Raw genomic sequence first — 21,409 nt, forward strand, 5'->3', positions numbered from 1 at the left:
GGAAGCAAGATTAGCGGCTCTCCGCAACAGTCAGGAGTAGAACCTGCCCAGCTCCTGCCAACTACTGCCACCTGCTGAGGTTTTAGAGACCAGAAGCTGTTTGGAATTCTAGAGTTTCAAAGATACTGGTCAGCATCTGTTGGTAGAGACAAAATAGATGACAAGTAACTTGGCATAGTTAGCCAAGCACTGCCTTTCGAGCCTGAGTCTCTGTGGGTTTCTAGTCCCAGAAACTTACTCTTAAGTGATGTTGTCACTAGTGTCTACCACGTGAGCATGTTATAAAGTTTTTGCTACTTCAGTTTGTTTAGCGGATAGACGCACAACTACAGAAATGGCCTTTTCTGGGTTATGCTGCATGGTCAACATTGCCAGCCACTGTCCACTCAGGTCAGTCTGCTGGTTGAGCCTTGCCACTCACTGGCAGGAGGATGTGACTGTGTCAGGTGATGTAATGAGCACCTTCAGGTGGGGCTGTGACGCGTGTGTCTCCTGGCCTGGTGGTTAAACCATTGGTGTCCATCTGTGACGGTAGCACTTGCAGCACCACCTGTGCAGGCTGCCCAATGGGACAGTTATGTGTGTGCCACTAGTTGAAGTGGGCTTATTCCGTGTTTATGCTGAAGAGTGGAGGTATCATTTTAGTAAGTAAGTGCGCACAATAAAGTTAAGCACAGTGACTAGTAAAGCTGTTATTATAGCCCTGATACAAAACTCACATTTATTTAATAAAAGTAAAGTAAATGGTTCCCATTTCCTGAAGTTCTTCTTTCTTCTCATACAATGTTTATACAGTAGAGTTGCATCATGTGTGTATTTAACCAGGAGTGGCCAGTGTGTATGTCCAACAAAAGATAGAGGGAAGGAGAAAGAAACAGCAGAGCACACTCAGACAGCATTTCAGTGGTGATGGTGGGGTGCACACTCTGGTTGAGACTGGAGAGAGATGTGAACATATTTCTTCTCCCTTGTGGTTCCTGTAAACCTTTTATTTTGTGAGTATTTTACATGGTAACCGATTCTGGTTATTCTCATTTCTCCTGCAACGTGATCTCTACTGGCTGTTCCATCTGAAAGAGCATTAGTCCGGGGTAATTTTGACTGAACAGTTTCTGTTTCATTTGCTGACTTAAGACCTGCAGCCCATGCGAGAGGTGACCATGCTATATTAGAGTTACCATGCGGAAGTGAACAAATTTTCTTTTTGCTTTTTTGGGGCCATGTTAATAAGAAGTAAGGGTTTACCATGTTTTCAGCAGGAATGTGTGAGGTTGCAGCCACTCTGTTTTCTGATTTAGAGAATAGAGAATAAAAGCTAGAATACACCTCAACTTTTGTAGAGGAGGGTGTGGAACCATGATAGTTTGGGGAAAAAGGAACAGTTCTTGGAGGTGTACAGAGGGAAGTTTACCCATTTTTAAAAAATACATTTGGGGAGATTTTTACATATTACTGATGTTTTGTTGCTATGAAATATATGTAGAAAAATATTAGAAAACTTTGCTAGTTATTTAGAATTAAAGTCATTAAGAATTAGTGAAAAATAGTATTATATTTTTAAAGGAATTTAGTGTCGTATTCTCATCTCCTAAGTATTATGAAGATAACTATAAGGATAGAAGCCTTTGGCCCACCTTACTCAACTTATAAATAAAAATTGCTATAATTTGCATAGAGTGTTAACTGATGTTTCTAAATGCATAATAGCTCGAACCAATCTGTTCTCGAGTATTTATATTTTCACTGAAAATATAAGCAAACAGGAATGGAACCACTTGGGGAGAAGTAAAACTTCATGCAGTTTTACAGTAACTCATTTTTCCCTTCTTGTGATTCGATGTTTGTTTTGTTACAGGCTTAGATGCCACGGGAACTTTTTTTGCTCGATACGGATCACTTCTGAAGGACCTTGACTTCACCATCATGACTTTCCTGTGGAATGAGAAGTACGGTAATAAGCTCGACTCTATAGAAGGAAGGCAGCTTGAATACTTCTGTGAGCCCGTGTCCCTGAAGGAAGCACGCTGTTTGATATGGCTGCTGGAGGATCACAGAGAGAAGTTCCCGGCCCTGCACAGTGCTCTGGATGAGTTCTTCGATATAATGGGTATGTGGACCAAGCTGAGACTTACATTGTGTGTAATTTCTGGGCAAAAAAAATCTGTGACGGTTTTAAAAAATACTAGCTTATTTAAATGCTTAATAATGACAATTACGAACATGGTTACAGCACTGCCCATGTATTTGAGGAAGATACAGATGACAGTGGTGACTGTTGGGTGAGGGAGATGATAGATGTACCGGGGCAACAGAGGAAAGACTTGGCACTGTTTCTCCCCGGGAGGGGACACCTGTGAAACAGTGGAGCCTGAGTAGGTTGTAAGCAGGGAAGTGATTAGGCAGCAGTGTTGAGGCTTGCAGAGGGAGGCTGGAGGGCACTTGGGGAGCCTGTGGGCAGTGGCATGGGGTCCAGCTTGGTGGAGTAGGTCACTGATAGCTAATGCTTTAGCTTCTCTCTCTTTTTTTTTTTGGTACCGGGGATCGAACTCGGGACCTTGCGCTTGCGAGGCAGGCAGCGGAACCACTGAGCTAAATCCCCGGCCCGCCTTAGCTTCTCTTAGACCTTAGTTTCCTTATCATTAAAATGAAATGATTTGGAGCCAGTGATCTGTGTGATCCTGTTTTGCTTTAAAATCCCGATGTTCTTAGGTTCTAATTTTAATTTCTTACCATTCATTTTATGTGTACATTCTCCAATAATTTCTTTTCCCCTCCCTTAGCCTCAGAAGTCTACTTCATCTACTAGTGGGGGTTAAATGTCATGCTGTTTGTTTAAAGGGTACACGAATGGGTCTGGCCTTATGTAGCATTACAGAGTCCACATGCACTTTACTGAAAACCTTGGTTTCATTGTGATTCTTAGGAAAGTACACAGGCACAAACAGATGACTTAGCTTTTTGGGGTACTGCTTCCTGAGTGGAGGTGGTGTGGTGCTTGATAGCCTGAATTTACTGCCATCGATTTATTGCTGGTGGTGATACAGTGCTGTCCTAGAATTGATCTCACAAAACCCACTGTGTGCTTGGATCACACAAGACAACTAAAAATGACACAAATGTGTGCTTTTCCTGATCTGTACCTAAAATTCTCAATATTTCACTGTTTGGCTCTGAGACAAGTTTAGTTTAAAAATTAAGAGCAAAATGCCTAAATGGGAAACCAACTACACAGAAGCACACAATGCAGACAATACTACTATGCACACAAATACCACTCTTCCCTTGTTTTTTTTTCATGGGGTCAGAAGCCACCAAAAAAATTACAAGTTATCTCAATAGATGTTCAAGTCTAATGGCTCCCACTCTTGCCTCAGATATTTTCAGTTTTATCTCTTTTCATTTAAAATAAGGAATATATTTCAGAAAACTTTTCAAAATCCACTTGGAAAGTGAGGTAGGTAGATCATGTGATCCACTGATTGTGTACATCAGTGTATTCAGTAACTTCACCAGTGCTGTAATTGGGAGTCCCAACTTTTCTCCGGAGCTCTGGATGCCTATCTCCTAGAGCATTTCTATAGACAGCCAGGGCCCTGACCTGTCTAGCTCACTTGCCTGGGTCAGGACCTGAGTTATCTTCCCATGTTTGGACTATTGCAGCAGCCTCCAAACTGGCCTCCAGGCCTCTGATCTTCCTCCTATACTGCCAATAGTGACTTCTGTAACTTCCATCTGACCCTGTAACTGTTCTGTTTGAGAAATAACTGCTTCGCTTTGTCTGCAGGTTAGGTCCACATCATGCGTCTGGGCTTGTCATCCCTCTCCCTCCCTGCACACACCCACTTCCGAACCCCCACCAGTCCTGCTTTGCCCTGTCGCTCATGGACTTCCCCCAGAGCCTTCCCTGACCTTCTTGGCCTCTGCCCTGCAGACTCTATTACCCCACCATCTCCCTTGCCGTTTTATTTTGTTGTGGCTCCTGTAAACACTGGGTTTCCACTGGGTCTTTGGCAGTAGAAGAGGCTCATAGACTGTCTCCTGTGCCTCTGTACCCCACATCCCGGCACAGCTGCACCCAGAAGGCACTCAGGCTGTGCTGCATTGTGTGCTTCTGTGTAGTTGGTTTCCCATTTAGTCATTTTGTCCTTGATTTTTTAACTAAACTTGTGTCAGAGCCAAACAAGCCATAGAACATGGTCTGTGGTCATAGTCTAAGGGGTGGCTTTAAGGCTTTAGTCTACTGTATGAAAATGCACAGTATTTAGTTTCCTCACAGAATATTATGTTTCTTCCGACAGATAGCCGCTGCACTGTATTAAGGAAACAAGACAATGAAGTGCCGGTAAGCTACTTGACTACTTGAAATCCTGTGTTCTACCTTGCATTAGCTGGAGGAGGAGCCCGGCTACTGTTTGTTTACACCACCTGTGGTACCAGAGCCAGATGGGGAGCACTTCTAGGTGATGTTGTACTATTTCCAGCAGAAAGTCCCTGGGAGTCTTCCTCCTGGAATCGGAGCACTGAATTAGACAATTTCCGTAAAGTTTCACTGCTAATAAATGTTGATATTAGAAAGACCAAAGGAAGAGTTTCCCAGTCATCTCTTAGAACAAAAATGGAAATTATCTTTAATGTTTAAAATTGCAGTGTTTTGCTGTAGAAGGAAAACAGTCTGTTTCTAGTAGCTCCATCCTGAGTTCCAGTTAAGAATAGTTTCAGAGATGAATTCTCTAGTAGGTTGTGTTTGCCTTTGCTTCTTTCTGGCAGATTAGAAATTCTTCAGTTGAGGAACATAATGAAGCTGTGAGAATAGCATTTATGGCAGCTTTCACAGAGGAAGATGCTGCTGTCCTAGTGTTGGGGATCAGGCATTTATCCAGGAAACTCTTCTGCTCTTGCAGATATAGCCCTGCTCAGTATGGAGACAGCTGTACCCCATAGGCAGCTTCCTTCACTCTGTGCCCCATGCTGGCCAGTGCAGAAGGTCTAGTAGGCTTAGTGCAAGGAATAGCATTAAAATGCTACTACAGTACATAGGCATTCCTCAGAAGTCTGATTAATTACTTGAAATAAGATTGACCGGGCTGGGGATTTAGCTCAGTGGTTCTGCCGCCTGCCTGGCAAGCACAGGGTCCCGAGTTCAATCCCCAGTACCAGAAAAAAACTCAAATAAGATTGACATGTTGGGACAGTTTTAGTTGTATCATTAGACATTATTAATCTTACTCTCTTTTCTTCATGTAAGTCATGGCACTTGGGCTGATACATAAATTGTTTAACAATTATGTACTTTTGGGCTGGGAATTTAACTCAGTGGTTCTGCCACCTGCCTTGCAAGCGCAAAGTCCCGAGTTTGATCCCTGGTATCAATAAAAAAGATAACATTTTATATACTTTTAACTTACAACTAGCCTATGGAAATCAATACACGGTTTATGTTGATCTTCATAATGCTGTTATTTGAGTGCTTAGTGATTTTTTTCTCTTCATTTTTCAGATGACTTCTACCAAGGTGAAGAACAAAGGCAAGAAAAAGAGGCAAAAAGATACAAAGGTGTGGAATATTTTCTGTCTTGATTCTAACCTTACAAAATAATTCAGTATATATGAGTAGATGAGAAATAAACAATTCTTGGAATGTTCTGAAACATTTAGTAGAGAAAGACTTTCTAGTCTTTTAAGGTATTTTGACAGTCATACATTTCAAGGAAATTTAAGTTCATATTACATATAATTAACTCTTTAAACAAACTTAATTTTCATTGTCATATGTATTCCCCAGGTATTTCTGAGTGAAGATATGTAATTTGTAGGGCTTTATACAAGTGTCTGTAGAGCAGAGTCCAGGAAGCCTTTCAGGTCTCACAGGCCTGGGTTCATCCCTTGGTTCTACTTGACCTGGAGCGAGTTGACTTCCCTGATCCCCTTCTGATAACAAGAATAATAGCGATACTGCTGCTAACAGCTAATGACATTGTTATACTTAGGAGGCAGTCAGTGCTTCATAATTATTACTACTAAACTGAATCTTATAAGGAGATCAGGAAGCAGAATGTCACCTAAAATAGTCACAACAAAAATGATGAATTCCCATCGTCATGGCAACCTCAGGATTGACAGGATCCTTTCCCTTTTTTACCTAAGGCTCCAACCAAGCCTGCAGGAGAAGCAGGGCATGATTTTAAGCCTCATAGTTGGCTCTCTGAGGCGCTAGTGTCTGTCCTGGGCCAGAGATGGGGTGAGAGAGGGGCCAGTGTTTGGACAGGAGCAGCTGGGACATCGGCACAGCTTGGCTCTGCGTCTCGACTCCACGTCTTCATTAAAGTGGAAGTTAAAACTGAGGGACGTGTAAACTTTTGGAGCATTGGAAACTACCCTAAATGTTAATTGGAGCTTATATCTGGATGTCAAACTTGCATTATCCTGTGTTCCTGTTTACAAGAAAATTTGGATAGGTTTTAAATGTCGGAAGTTGACATGGTGTCTATCATCAATTTCAGTGTTAGTAATTTTCTTTCATGACATTTTAAGGTAGAGAGTCAGTGTTATTTTTCTCTTTTAAACCAGCTGATGTTAATTGGGTCTGTAACAACTTCACTAACACCAAGTAATGAGACTTCCACTTCAAGTCAAGACCCTAAGTAAGTATAATTTTAAAATTTCTGCTTCATTGTAACTCAGAAGTTTTTACTTAATAAGTCATGTTAATTTAATATACTATAAAATGATTTCCTTAACTTCCCTTTCTAAAGATTTGCATTCATTATGATAGCTTGATGTGATCCATCTTGATTGAGTTAATAGCATGCCTTGCAATCTTAAAAACTCAAAATGTGTTCAAGTTGCAGGACTGATAATATTTACTCAGTAAGTATATATTGAGAATGTACTATGTGTGAGGTACTGTGGGAAAAAATCTTAGAAAATGCCTAGAAAGTAATCTTTAAGTGTTTGGTGTAGAGACTATGTTATTGATAATTAACTAGTATTCTTTTCCATAATAGGAGAAAAGAAGATGTTTTGGAGGATATATATGATGTTATAGCTTAACCTTTTATGTCATTGATATTCAGTACCACCTGGTTGAAACTAAGTTTTAAAGAAAAAAATAGACAATAAGAAATAAAACTGAAGAGGAGGAGTAACATTTTTATATTGTATTGCTTTATGGGTCAGAATCTCCCAAAATGAGTTTTTTCATATTTCTTAAAAGTTACAAGAACAGTTGAAATTTTCAGTCATTTTCATTGATTAAATGAAGGCGTTATTTTAATGAGTTAAAATAATCAGAGCTGGTCTTTGTCCATTTGGGCTGCTAAAACAATATACTATAAACTGAGTGGCTTACAAACAACAGAAATTGTTTTGGCAGCTGGGAAGACCAGATTGGGGGGAGGGCCTGCCTGCTGGTTCATAGATGACACCTTCTCACTGTGTCCTCCATGACGGGGGCAGCACAAGGCTGCCTTCTGCAGCCTCTTTCTTTTCTTTTTTTTTTGGTACCAGGGATCGAACTCTGGACCTTCCGCTTGCGAGGCAGGTGGCAGAACCACTGAGTTAACTCCCCGGCCCAAAATTTTATTTTATTTTATTTTTTTGGTACTGGGGATCAAACTTGGGTCCCTGTGCTTGTGCAGCAGGCGGTGAAACCACTGAGCTAAATCCCCAACCCCTGCAGCCTCTTTCTTAAAGGCACAGATCCCTCTCATAAGGGCTTTACCTCACAACCAAATCACCTGACAGCGTCACCATCTGAACTTTGTGGGAACCAAATCACTCAGACCCTAACATAGCCTTCTCTAGGATTGACACTCACGTACAGTCACTGTTCTCAGGGCTTCCCATGGGTGACTCATTCGACTACTTCATCCACGCTAGGAGATAAGTGAGTCCTGTTATGTCTACAGTATAGATAAGGAAGCAGGCACAGTGTATGTAAGAGCTTACCAAGACCAAAAACTTGTAAATGAAGAGCTGGAATTTAAACCATACATTCTGGTTTTACAGCCCACACTCAAATTGATACATCTTTTTAATTTTTAATTTTCCTTTGTATTAGTATATGTTTGCAATACATAGTAATTAACATTCATTTGGGGGGATCTGTACATATACACATCACACCTTGATCATTTTTACTTTCCTTCCCCACCACCCTCCCCACTCTCCCTCAGTTTGTGACCTCTGTTTCCTACCATCTCTCCTTTATTTTGCTCTTTAAATTATTAATATTTTAAGTTTCTCATATAAGAGAAACCATAGGATAGTTAACCTTCTATGTCTGATTTACTTCACTTAGCATTATGGTCTCAAGAACCATTCATTTTCCTACACATGACTCAGATTTATCCTTCTTTATGGCTAAGTAGCATTCCATTGTGTATATATACATTTTCTTTGTTCATCTGTAGGCTGCTTCCATAATTTAGCTATTCTAGATTATGCTGCTGTAAACATGAGTATGCATGTGTTGCTGTAATATGATGACTCCAACTCTTTGGGGAAGATACCTAGAGAGATATAGCTGGGTCAGATGGAATTCCTATTTTTAGTTTTTTTGAGGAATCTCCATAGTGGGTGAGAAATGCAAATGAAAACAACACTGAGATTCCCCTTACTCCAGGAAGAATGGCCCTCATGAAGGACTCAAAACCCAGCAAGCTGGCGAGGTTGTGGGGGAAAAGGAGCCCTTCAGCATTGCTGGTGGGAATGTAAACTAGTACTACATCTTTGTTAGGGCATTACCATCTTACACTGTTTTGGCGGGGTTTTTTCCATTTAATTTATTGGTACATTTTACGTATACAGTACAGTTACATTCATCATTGGGATCTTGTACCCCATTACATGATGTATCTTGGTTCTTATTTTTTCCCCATTCCCCTTGCCTACCCTTCCCTATTTACAAAGTCTTTGTTTCTATTTTTTTCCTTTTCTCGTATTTTTCTTTTCCTTTCTTTCCTTTCCCCTTCCCGTCCCACTTCCCTTATTCCTTTAGACATTGTCTTCCTATTGCACAATATCAGTTATACATTTTGATTCTTATTTACACTCTTAGTTTTTCACACTAGAGAAACTATTCGGTATTTACACATGATTACACTGTTTTTTTTTTAAAGTCTTTTTAGGGGCTGGGGATTTAGCTCAGTGGCATCATGCCTGCCTCAAAAGCACAAGGTCCTGAGTTCAATCCCTGGTACCAAAAAAAGTTTTTATTATTACCTTTTATCTGTCTTAATCTCACTTGAACTTATTAATAACATTTTCATGATAAAATTTTCATTTGTCTCAACCCTTTACTAAGTTACAATTAATGCAGCATTAATTTTTTTAAAAACCTAGAATTTGAAGGAAATGTGCTCTTGGTAGCAAGCCTAAATATAAAGTACTGCCTTGGAATGTCAGCTGTAACTATTTCCTGACTATAACTGTGGAAAGGTGCCTTTTCTGCATTAAGTTTCCTGGTAGTACTTTTTCATAACTTGAAGTCAAATAATGTTTCCATCATTTTGTTTATTTCACATAAGTATTTTTCTGGCCTACCCAGAAGTTTATTATTTAAAAAATTGTTTCTTAAATCAGCAGGCGCAATGGAGACCCTACTGGCCCGTTTGCAGTGCCAGAGCACCTTCGGCAGGAAATAGAAGAATTCGAAGCTTTCTACGAGCAGCAGCAGCAGTCTAAAGAGTACGTTGCTTGCAGTAAGAAGCTATGGGCTGTTAGCCCCAAACACAAATGTGCTCCCTGTATGAGTGAGTTGGCTGACATTGCTGCAACTGTTTGTATGGAGGCCTCGGTCCTTAAACTTATGTGTCTTAATTCAGTAAAGGACTCGTTTATTGGCCTACCACTCCGGGAGAAAACTATTTTAAAAACCCTTCTTTCTATTAACAAAAATTAATTGAAGATTTTTAATTATTAAATTTAGAGACTAAATAGTCATTGTTCCATCAGTTTGAGCTAATATAGATACTTTCTGCTTCTAAAACTCTCCTGTTCTGACCTGAGAACTGATGAATAAAGCTTTCAGACATGATCTTTTTATCATAAACTCCATCGTATTCGTTTGCCAAAGAATAATACCATTATTTAATCTCATTTTCCTCATGTTGATGCCTGCACAAGGCCCTGAGGTCAATCTGCAGCACTCAAAGGAAGAAAAAGAAAAAAAAAATTGAGGGATCTGATCTCCAGTATAAAATTAATTTAAAAGCTGACCAGTTGCAGTGATGTACCTTATAATCGCTTCAGCACTTGGGAGGATCACACATTTAGGTCCCACGTGGGCACTTTACTGAGAGCCTGTCTCAGAACACCGCGCAAAATGAGATAGGCCTGCAGCTCAGCAGAGCGCGCTGGGGCTTAACGCCTCCTTCCCTGAGAAGAGGAAAGGAAAGAGAACAAAATCTATTCCGAAAATCCTTTCACTCATCCACAGTAGGGTCGTTTCTTCTATTTTTCCTAAATTCAGTCATTCTTATTTAATCTAATTGTTGGCCATAGGTCCTTGTTTTAGATTTTTTTCCTAGACCGCAATGCTGTGCAAATCTTACTTCCAGATAACCCCTGGATGACATGTGGAAACAGCTACTTAGTTAGACTGGTGCTTCTTAAAATAGACTGGGCTTTGCTTAGGGTCTAAAACCAAAGCTACAGTATGTAGTTTTCAGTAGCTTTTCTCCTAAAGAACTTATTGCCATTGTAAGTGGGAAGGCTGGGCGTGGTGGTGCACATATGGAACCCCTGCACTAAGGAGGCTGAGGGAGAAGGGTCGCCTTGAGTTTGAGGCCAGCCTGGGCTACACAGACAGACCCTGTCTCAAAAAAAAAAAAAAAAGTTAAAACATTCTAAGTGGGAAGAAATTAAACTTATGAGAATAAAAGACTGATTTGTCTTTAGATATCTATCTATCGGTCTGTCTTATCTATCATACAGTAGTAGAAAACCAAGAAGTTACAGGAAGTTGTATTTCAAAACGTAATTATTTTTTATTTTGTTTTGTTTTGTGGTACTAGAGATTGAACACAAGGCCTTGACACTGAGCTGGGTCTTCAGCCTTTTTTAAAATGTTTTGGCTGAGCATGGTGCTATACACCTGTAATCCTAGCACTCAGGAGGCTGAAGCAGGAGGATCACCATGAGTTCAGAGCTGGTCGGGACTACATAGTGAATTCAAGGCCAGCCTGAGTTACACAGTGACACCTGTTTTGTTTTGTTTAAAGAAAAAGGTCTTTTTGAGGCAGGAGGATTGCTGCCTTTTGAGACAGCATTTCACTACTGGACTCAAAATTGCAGTTCTAGGGGCCGGGGATTTAGCTCAGTGGTTTCGCTGCCTGCTGCGCAAGCACAAGGACCCGAGTTCGATCCCTGGTACCAAAAAAAACCAAAACAAAATTGCAGTTCTTTTCTGCCTCAGCCCCCCAGAGTGCTGGGATAACGGGTGTACTCTGCCATGCCCAGAAAAATATAATTCTTTGAATTTCATAAGAAAACATATGATAACTTAAAAATGGTGATGTGTTTTATTCGTCCCTGTGTGAAAAAGCCTGAGACTGAACTGAACTTTCCAATGTGAAGAGATGGAGTAGAACAGCACTGGACAGGGAGGATGTTGGGGTCACTGCGCCAGCTCCTGCCACAGATTCCCTTTCTCTGGACTTCAGCTTTTCATCTGGAAAAAGGGAATGAGCCTGATTTCTTTTCTTTTCTTTTCTTTTTCTTTTTTTTTTTTGGTACCAGGGATCGAACTCAGGTCCTTGCGCTTTCGAGGCAGACAGCGAAACCACTGAGCTAAATCCCTGGCCCTAAGCCTGATTTCTTTTTCATGACCCCTTCCAGTTCTAACGTTTTATGATTTAGAGAGCTAAAGCAAATTATTCTGCATTGAATTTTTTCTTCACACCACTTGGGTGTTAGCCGAGATTTATTAACCACATCATATTAAGTATGTGACAGATTCCATGCAGCCTGCAGCATTGCGGGAGAGCTCAGCTGATCTAGGCTCACATTGCAAATAAAACCAGTGTTCCGAAGTAAGGACCGTGGGCTTGCTCAAAGCAGTGACTTGCCAAGGAGCACTCCCAGAATCAGTGTGCCAGAAGTGCCTTTCCAAATGTCCTTCCCACCTTGTGCTGCCCCTGTGCTGACAGTGACAGGCACTATGTGTCCATCTGTGGCTAAAGACACCGTTGGTCCTCACCAAGCTGTGACGATTATTTACACACACACAGAAACACACCATATGTACACAACAGCCATCAGTGTCTTTGGTATAATTAGCTGTATTGTTTTTGCTCCTGTTATCTACAATGGGCCTACTTCTTTGCCTCAGATCCTTAAGTGTAGGAATACTGGCCCTTTCAGAGTCCAGTGCTTTGAAGGGGCCAGATCATGAACAAGAAGGTAAATTTCCAAACGTGGCAGCAAATGAAATGGTGCCTTGGAGCATCAGTTGTGTCTCACCTCTTCCCGTGCAGCCTGAGCTTCTTTCCTCTCTGCTGAATAGCCACACCAACACCGGTGTGCACTGTAGTGACGGGCTAAGTGTAACTGCTTAACACTGGACGATGAAGAAATCATATTTTTGCTATTTTACATCCAGTGTACAACCTACCGGGACTACTTTAAGCCTAGAAAAGTCTAAACAATAGAGTTAAAATTCATTTTGTGTTGTACTTCAAATAGCAACTTTAAGGGGCCAGGGATTTAGCTCAGTGGTTCCGCCGCCTGCCTTGAAAGCGCAAGGTCCGGAGTTCCATCCCCAGTACCCCCTCCAAAAAAAACCCAAATAGTAACTAAAGTTTTTCTCACTGGGCATGGTAGCACACACCTTAATCCAAGTACTCAGGAGGCTGAGGTAGAAGGGTCACGGCCGTTTCAAGGCCAGCCAAGCGAGACCTTTTCAAAAAAAAAAAACCAATTTTTTTTTCTTCACAATATAGTTATAGTACCATTTCTTTTTAGGCTAGAGATCCTTGTTGAGTTTTTGTTTTTTGGTTTTTGTTTTTGGTTTTTTTTTGTGGTGCCAGGGATCAAACTCAGGACCTTGTGCTTTCAAGGCAGGTGCCACACCACTGAGCTAAATCCCCAGCCCTGTTGAGTTAAATTTTATTTTCAGTGTATGAAAAGTTCATTGCTACTTAGCAGTAGAAATGGTGAAAGCCGTCTTTCTTGGAAGAAAAAAATTTTCTGATTCTAAAAATAATAATACGAATAAAAATAAAATGTTTAAAGATAGATTAAAATTATGAATAATGGGCCCGAGATTTAGCTCAGTGGTTTCGCTGCCTGTGGCACAAGCGCAAAGACCTGAGTTCGATCCCCAGTACCAAAAAAAAAAAAAAATTATGAATAATTCTGCTACCTAGATATAACCATAGTTAACTTCCGATGTGTATTCTTTCAGATTTAAAAGGTATATACATGTAACACATTTTATAAAAATGTACCAACTGTGATTTTCACGACCTGTTTGGTCATTTGCCTTTTTTACCCTAACAGTGCATGTATCTTTTTCATACCCTTGTCAGTACCCTTCAGGAACATGAGTTCTGGTGCTGGGTCATCACCAGCTGGTCAGCATCGGCATTTGTGCTGCTGATCCCACTTAGTGGTTGGCGCTTTGTCGCTGCATTGCTGAGAGCCATTTCCTTTTCTATAGTCTCTGTTCTTGAGTTAGCACATGTCCAATTGAATTATTGTAGTCCAGGTAGAAAACTTTTATTTTTCAACATTGCTCTTTAGTATTTATTATGGAGAACAAAACTGTCTGACAAATGCTTTAATTTTTAAAAAAGAGTAAATCCCATTCCCCTTCACCAGTTCCTCTGCTGTTGTTTGATGGCAGCTTAGGATCCACTGGGAAGGCCTCTCCGGGGACAGATGGTGGGGCCACTGTTAGCCAGACCGGTCAGCAAGTCCTCAGAAAGGATGCTCCTGAGACTACAGCAATTTCTTTCTTCTCTTTCTTTCTTTTTTTTGGTACCAGGCATCGAACTCAATTCCTTGCACTTTCGAGGCAGGCGCTGTACCACTGAGCTACGTCCCTGGCCCTGCGATTTCTTTCTTTTTACCTTCCTCTCCCTCAGCCTTTTCTGCTTTGAGAGATTTCTCTATAAGAGTGAAATTTGATGGGAATGAATCTTAAAGCCATTTTGCCTTACCTTGGAAACTAACACGTATGTAGTGGCATTTCAGAGTAGACACTGTTCTAGGAGGAGATAGTCATCATGAAACATTAAAATAGACTTGAGATCACTTCTAAGTATTGAGAGCAGCAGAGCTGACATGAGAAGAGGCATTTGGTTTTTACCAGAGTAGCAGTTGCTGTAGGTAGAGGTGAATCATTTTTGTCTCATGCATTTATCTGCTGTGGCAACTGCACAAAAGTTTTCTTCAAGAAAGTGTCACTTTTAACTTTCTAAATAATTTGTTCTCCTTGGTGTCATTAACTTACTAAAAAAGCCCCATGGAAGACTTGCTCTTGAAAAGACCGTCTTCGTTGAGCCTGGCTAGTGTGCCTGTCGGGCTGGTTGTACTTTCACTGACACAGAGCGGTACCGGATGTAATTGAAGACGAAGCCTCTGTGCCACATGCAAGAATGGGAAAAGAAAACAGGCCCAGAAACAGAATGAGCGGCCAGTTCAGAACCAGAGTCAGACTAGGGGGCGCACCCTTCCTTTATTGGTCTAATCAGATAGGATTGATTTCAGGCCCTCTGAACTGCTGCACATTTGCAGTCAGAAACATTTTAATAAATAGATTCACTGTATGCAAATTGAAATAGGATTTTTACAATTTGATTTCTTCTCATTTACCATTTTTCTTGTTGACAGTCTTGAGGAGGGGGTGGGGTCCTGAATAAATTTTCTCGTTTGGCTTTTTTCTTTTTCCAGTACTGGGGATTGAACCTTGGGCCTTTGCACTGAGTTTCATCCCCAGGCGTTTTTTTATTTTTATTTTTATTTTGAGACAGGGTCTCTGAGTTGTTGGGCTGCGCTCAGACTTGCCATCATTTTTCCTCGCCCTCCTAGAGTGCTGGGATTATAGATACCACATACCACATGGCTTATAAAATAACTTGTTGATTCTCTTGCTTTTTTCCAAAAAAAAAAAAAAATAGTCTTTAAGATTACTTTTCAAGAGTAAGCATTTTTTGTTTATTATATTGTTATCTTTGATGTTGGGGAGGGCTTTAAGACCAGTAAGAAGTGAATAGTGTTTTGCTTTGGGAAAATCAACATTTTTATCAAACATGTACAAGTATTTCTTTATAGTAATTCGAGTAAATGTTATTTTTTTCCCCAAGTCATTTCTCTCAGTATGTGGAGGAACAAGGTCCCGTGGACATGGGTAACAGGGTATTCACTGAAGAATATGAGTTTTTCCCAGAAGAAACTCGAAAGATAGTAGAACAAGCCGGAGGCTTAAAGTCTTTTCTCCTAGGATGTCCACGTTTTGTTGTGATTGACAACTGTATTGCACTGAGGAAGGTTACGTTACGGCTCAAGAAAAGAAGAAAGAAGAGAAACATGAAAGCAAAAGCAGAAGAGATTTCAAAAATGGAAGAGTATTTACGAGCTAAGCTATCGCCGAGTCCAACTGCTGGAGCGTCTCAGCCAGACGGACAGCCCAGCCCAGCGTCTGACTCGGCTTCAGCACCTGCTGCTAAGGATGCGGAGCCCAAACCCAAGCCTGCTGAGGCTCCCAAGCCTGTCTGTGAAGACACAAAGCTCGCGCCTGGGCCTGAGAGCTCTTCCAGTCCTCTTTCTGAAGACGAGAAGCCCGAAGGGGTCTCTTGTGATTCGCTCAAGCCACTGTCGAAGGCTGTGACGCCGGCTTATTGGGCTCGGTCACACGTCGTCACAACATTGTGCACCTACCTCCCTTTCCAGGGATTTGGGATGAGCCAGACTCCACCTGCATATATGAACATGCTGCCAGGCTTGCCCCGGTACACCAGCATCTACACGCCGCTGGCCGGCATCTCCTCGGAATACCAGCGCCAGAGGGCGATCGTGCCCCTGGTGCCGTCTCTTCTGGCCAATGACAGGGTGAAGAAAAATGCTCTTTTGTGTTTTAAGGATCCTAATTTGAATGCCGAGAAGGCTGCTGATAAACCGATTGCCTCGGAAACACAGATCTCTGAGGACTCTGTGGGAGGGTCTGGAAAGGCACAGTGGGACCCACGTGAGTCTGACGGAAACGAGGGGCACTCCAGGAGCTCTGACAGCAAGTGCGAAATCAGTGCAGAAAGTGTTCCACGTACGCAGGAGGTTGCTGTACAGGTAAGACTTAAAGGGAAAAGATCTTACTACTGCAGCTGTTTTCCCTTTCATTTTTCACTTAATAAAAGCTTTAGAAATTTTTGGTTTTACAACTTTACTGAAGTTTTTGCCTGAAAATATTTTAATAAATGTATGAACCCTTCTAGGGGGTATGACAGGTAATTTTTCCAGAAAGAAGTCTGGGTCCAGTAGATATTTTTCCCTACCCAAGTTGTACACCAGCAGGGGGAGCCACAGCGTCGCCGCTTAATGATCAGAGGTGCATAGGAGGATGTGGGAAGTGGCCCTGACAGGGAAGCCCTCCTAGCACCACTCACCCTGCAGCTGCAGCAAGACTGGGACAGGCGGGAGGGGGAAGGGAAAAGGAAGGAGACAGGCACTTGGTTCCCCAGAGAAATAAGAAAGGGAGTCTGAGTGACACACGCCTAGCTTCTCCTGCCAAACCAGAGAAGGAATGAGAGTTAAAAGAGCCTGCCAGATGGAGAGATGAGAGCCACCCACAGGGGAGTTCCTTCCGAGCAACAAGAGAATAAATAGAGTCCTTTCTAGTAGCCTTTATAGACTGTGAGTTCATTAAATCCTTACTGAATTGCCCCTTTCCTCATTTTCTGTTTTCTAGGAAACTTTGAAACATATGTTTAAGAGTAATAAACCAGTATCATTTCGGTTTTAACTAATTCTAAATGATAACTTTTTCTAATAGAAATGGTATATAGAAAGCATGAAACATAATCTAATTTGAAAAAAACCTTGAAAAAATTGGGGACATATTTTAAAGCGTTACTCATTTCACTAGAGCACCTGAGGTAATTAGAGTGTTCTGTCCCGTAGGTGTCCTGGACCACAACACACCAAGAAGCCAATACTGAGCCATACGGTCCTTTTGAGGGGCAGCAGGTGAGTCATAATTGTGTGGAACTGTTTGAAGATTTAATTTCCATTAACTTACCTAGCTGGAAATGATGAGTTACAATATTTTGGAGCCAGCTAGTTCCATATAAAGTTATCATGGAAGAAACTTTACAGTGTAATAAAAGTTTTTTTGTGTTGTTGTAATTTGAGAAAAAGCAAAGGAATAGATATGTTTTTCTAGCATATTTATTTCAAAGTATAATGGCTTTATTTTAATTTGTATGATGATCATGTTTTAACTTACAAATTTATTCACATGGATGATATAGAAAGATACTATAAAGACCCTCAATACTTTATGAATGATTCAACTAGAAAATCTTTTTATATAATATATTTTGTTAATATAAAAGGTATTTGTAAAAAATAAAAATGAATATATAAATAGAAGCTATTTGTATAGGTGCTGAAAAGGTACTGGAAAAATTCAAGTCTTTTTATTTATTTTTTTACCAAAACTGATAGTCAAATGAGAATTGATGAATATCTTTCAGCATGTTAGTAGCTTTCCCTCCTAAGTCAAAAGCCATTATCCTGTTTAAATTGAAACATCACCATTAATGGAGATAATAACTGACAAAATTAGATGTGAGAAAGAATAAAGGTAGAAAAGAGGTATCATTACTTACAGGCGTTAAAACTATGTACCTGGAAAATCCACACCAGAATAAAAGAATCCAGAAAGGTGATTGGATATAAAAGAACTACCTCTCCATATACTGTGGCAACTTGTTATGAAGTTGTAAGAGTCATTTTTTAAAAAGCAACAAAACGATAAGCTACTTAAATCTGTGTAAAGAAAGCTTTAAAACACTACTTAATGATACACAGAAGACTCAAATGATGAAAAGGAGTTTGTATACTTGGCTAGGAAGACCTACTGTAATAAGGAGATGAGTTCTCCCTAAAGCTTTTTTAAGTTTAGCACAATCCCAGTACACATGTGAACAAATTACTCATTAATATAACAGATTACCTCAAAAATCTAATGGCTCAGAAAAAAACTCAAATTTATCATCTCATATTCCTCTTGGTCAGGAATTCAGGAGCTGTTCCTTGGGGTGTTTCTGGAGACCCTAACCCTGAGATTACCATGAAGGTGTGACCAGGGCTAGGTCATCTGCAGGAGTAATGGGGGCTTGAGGTCCTGCTCCTGCAGTGGCTCCCTCACATGCCTGGCGAGTTGGCGCTGGCAGATGGCAGGAGCCTGCAATTCTTGCCTTGTGGACCTCTACGGAGCACAGTGGCTTCTGGGACTTCTTTGGAAAGTCAGGCTCTATCTTCTCCCCTATATTCTGTTGGCCACAGAACCCACAGCGATGCATGGCAGGAGAGGTTTATACAAGGTTATGAGTAACAAGAGCCAGCTATTGCACAGGATTCATTTGGAACCAGACAGACTGATTCTGAACTTCCCATGTGGACCCAGTACAGTGGTTGTAATCTCAGCTCCTTGGAGGCTGAGGCAGGAGAATTGTAAGTGTGAGGCCAGCCTGGGCCACTTAGCTACTCTGTCAAAATAAAATAAAAAGGGCCGTGGGTGTAAATACGAGAGCATTTACTTTCCATGGGTGAGGTCTAGTTTCCATCCCCACAACAAAAGAAGAAAAGTCCCATGTGGAAGAATCTCAAACATCAAGAATAGGATGGCCAGAGAAAGTAAACTCTAAGAAAGGGGGTTATGCAGCTAGATAGCAAAACCACAGTATCAGCCCTAATATCACACAAATAAGAGTCTGTTAGAACAGAAGAATATACAAACTTAAGGTATAATAAACATAAGAGTGAGCAAAAGTAGATTATTAGATACCAAGTGGTAGGAGAAATGTGCTGTCATCTAGAAAAAATTCAGTTTGAGTTCCTACCTGATTTGTTATACCAAAATAAATTCCAAGCAGATCAAAGATTTAAATATAAAGAAATGGACCCATACAAGTACCCAGGATTAGATCAGTAAGCAGTATGGCAAAAATGTGTGTTGATATACATGTTCACACATATCTGAAGTAATATACATAGTACATATCTGTGAAAGAACAAATACACACAGGATGTCAGAACACACATGACAAATCTGGAAAACTATTTGCAACATGGTGCATATAGAGAATTGATTTCCTTTACATGTAATGGGAAGGAGAAGGAATAAACAGTACAATAAAGAAAATAGATGATTTTCTGTTTGTGTGTGTGAGACAGGATCTCGCTATGTAGTTCAGCCAGGCCTTGAACTCACTATGTAGCCCAGGCTGGCCTCGAACTCACATCAATCCTCCTGCCTTAGCCTCTGGAGTGCTGGGAGAAATAGGTGATTTTTTAATTTTTTAAATTTTCTTATTTTTGGTACCAGGAATTGAACTCAGGACCTTGCACTTGCCAGGCAGACACAACACCACTGAGCTACATCCCTGGCCCTGTTAATTGATTTTTAAATAAATGAAAAAACTGCTAAATGAGAAAACCGGTCCTTTGCGTGTTACTGAAAGATAGAAAATTAAAATCCCTGGGAAAGGGAGAGTAGACTCTGTACTTGTCCGTGTGTGTGGAAACCATTGAGCAAGGACATTTGTTTTTATGCTTTGTCTGTATTTGTGTTCACAAAACATTGAATGCAATTTAAACTTCTATCATGAGTGGACTAAATTATGGTATATCCATTTAGCAAAATATTATGCTGTCATTTAACAAAGAAGTAGTTCTGTAATTACTGCTGTGGAATAATTTACCAAGACCCAAAATACAGTTAAGGAGGAAGAAGTAATGTTAAAACTTTGTGTTGCTGCTATTATTTGAAAGAAAAGTATTATAACTTTAGCCAATTATAAAAATAATATAGAGCCCTTAAATATTTTAAATTCATATTCCTTAAAATTATGAAAAACTGAAAATCATCTGCAGTACGTTCATCTCACCCACGTTAATGAGGTGCAGCCTTCCAGCCCTTCCTGAACGTGTGCTTGTGATTAAGCAGTGCCATTAACAGATGGGATCACACCAAGCAGTTTGTGTTTGAAATTTGTAGTCTTTGACTATATTATTACAGAGCACAGCATCATTTTTCTTTTTTGGGGGGAGTACCGGGGATCGAACTTGGGACCTTGTGCTTGCCAGGCAGGTGGCGGCACCACTGAGCTAAATCCTTGGCCCTAGCACCATCATTTTAAATGTACACTGGGTATTCTACTGTGAAAGTATGATAATTTGGCTCATTTTTTTTTATTGTTGAACATTTAGATTGTGCCAGCTTTCCACGCCTAGAAATAGTGCTGCAGTGAGCATTTTGGGCTACGGATAGCATATACTGAGTAGAGTGCCTGGTATTGAGTTCTTATGTTGACTTAACTCCAAACCAGGTAGTCTCTGTCATTGACAATTCAGTGTTTGTCGCCCTCAAATAGTAAGTATTCTCCGTCAGACCCAGGCTTGTTGGTGCACAGTCTGGGAGGCTGAGGCAGGAGGACTGCAAATTGGAGCACACAGCCTGGACACCTTAGCAACTTGGCAAGACCCTGCCCCAAAATAAAAATGGCCTGGGGATGCAAAAGCATTTTTTTCATCAGTGTTGGGAGTGTTCACAGATGCTTTCTTAAATCAGCCTCTGTTTCAGGACCTGCACACCAGTCTCGTTGATCACTAATTTCTTCACCAGTGAGACTCACGTCTGAATCCCAGTGCTACTGCTTTCTTCTGGGACTTTGAGAAGTTGCCTCACATACCTAACCCCTGACCTGTTAGGGGCAAAAGTAATGCATTTCGCACAGAAATGTGGTGACATTTAAATGTCACAAAGGTAGCATTTAGCTTGCTGCCTGTGTCCGTCAGTGATTTGGGGTATATAGCTTAATATTACAATACCAATTTGCTATTCATCGTGATCCTTGTGGCAGATGGAGAGTGAAAACAAAGGGTAAGATCATGAATCATAAAGTCCTACCCTGGGTCACAGTAAGGTTGACAGTTCACTGTTTGAACTTGGGCTGTATTCTCGGTGCTAAACTCAGTCTGGACAGGCATAAACTGGGCACACCGGCCTGTCTGATCACCCAGCCAGGTTCACAGCCCTCTGATAAACCCTAGAATTTCACATACTTGATTCCTTCCTTTTATACTTGGAAGATGCTCAGGTGTTGAGGGGAGGTATAGGAGATGTGGCAGATGGCCCAGATTTGTGCCATTATTTGTAGGATAGATTTCCACACTCTGGCTGCCG

At 40.8% G+C, this 21,409-nt stretch overlaps 1 protein-coding gene across 15 annotated transcripts in view; it reads left to right on the forward strand.

Moving 5' to 3' along the window:
* Positions 1-21,409, forward strand: part of Ttc3 (tetratricopeptide repeat domain 3) — a 119,827-nt gene that overhangs the window by 73,321 nt on the left and 25,097 nt on the right. For 13 of the 15 annotated variants that reach the window (XM_013071325.3, XM_021256265.2, XM_087212150.1 and 10 more), the window contains 7 exons: positions 1,856-2,107; positions 4,299-4,342; positions 5,498-5,554; positions 6,568-6,641; positions 9,583-9,687; positions 15,309-16,287; positions 17,119-17,184. In XM_013071325.3, coding sequence (XP_012926779.1) covers positions 1,856-2,107; positions 4,299-4,342; positions 5,498-5,554; positions 6,568-6,641; positions 9,583-9,687; positions 15,309-16,287; positions 17,119-17,184 — 1,577 coding nt within the window. The remainder of the gene's footprint in view (positions 1-1,855; positions 2,108-4,298; positions 4,343-5,497; positions 5,555-6,567; positions 6,642-9,582; positions 9,688-15,308; positions 16,288-17,118; positions 17,185-21,409) is intronic. The other 2 variants (XM_087212113.1, XM_087212180.1) reach the window with 1 other exon arrangement.

This window comes from Heterocephalus glaber, unplaced genomic scaffold, assembly GCF_053883595.1.
Source record: "Heterocephalus glaber isolate CG9 unplaced genomic scaffold, H.glaber_assembly_v1.0 deba00000122, whole genome shotgun sequence".
NCBI classification, from domain to species: Eukaryota; Metazoa; Chordata; class Mammalia; order Rodentia; family Bathyergidae; genus Heterocephalus; species Heterocephalus glaber.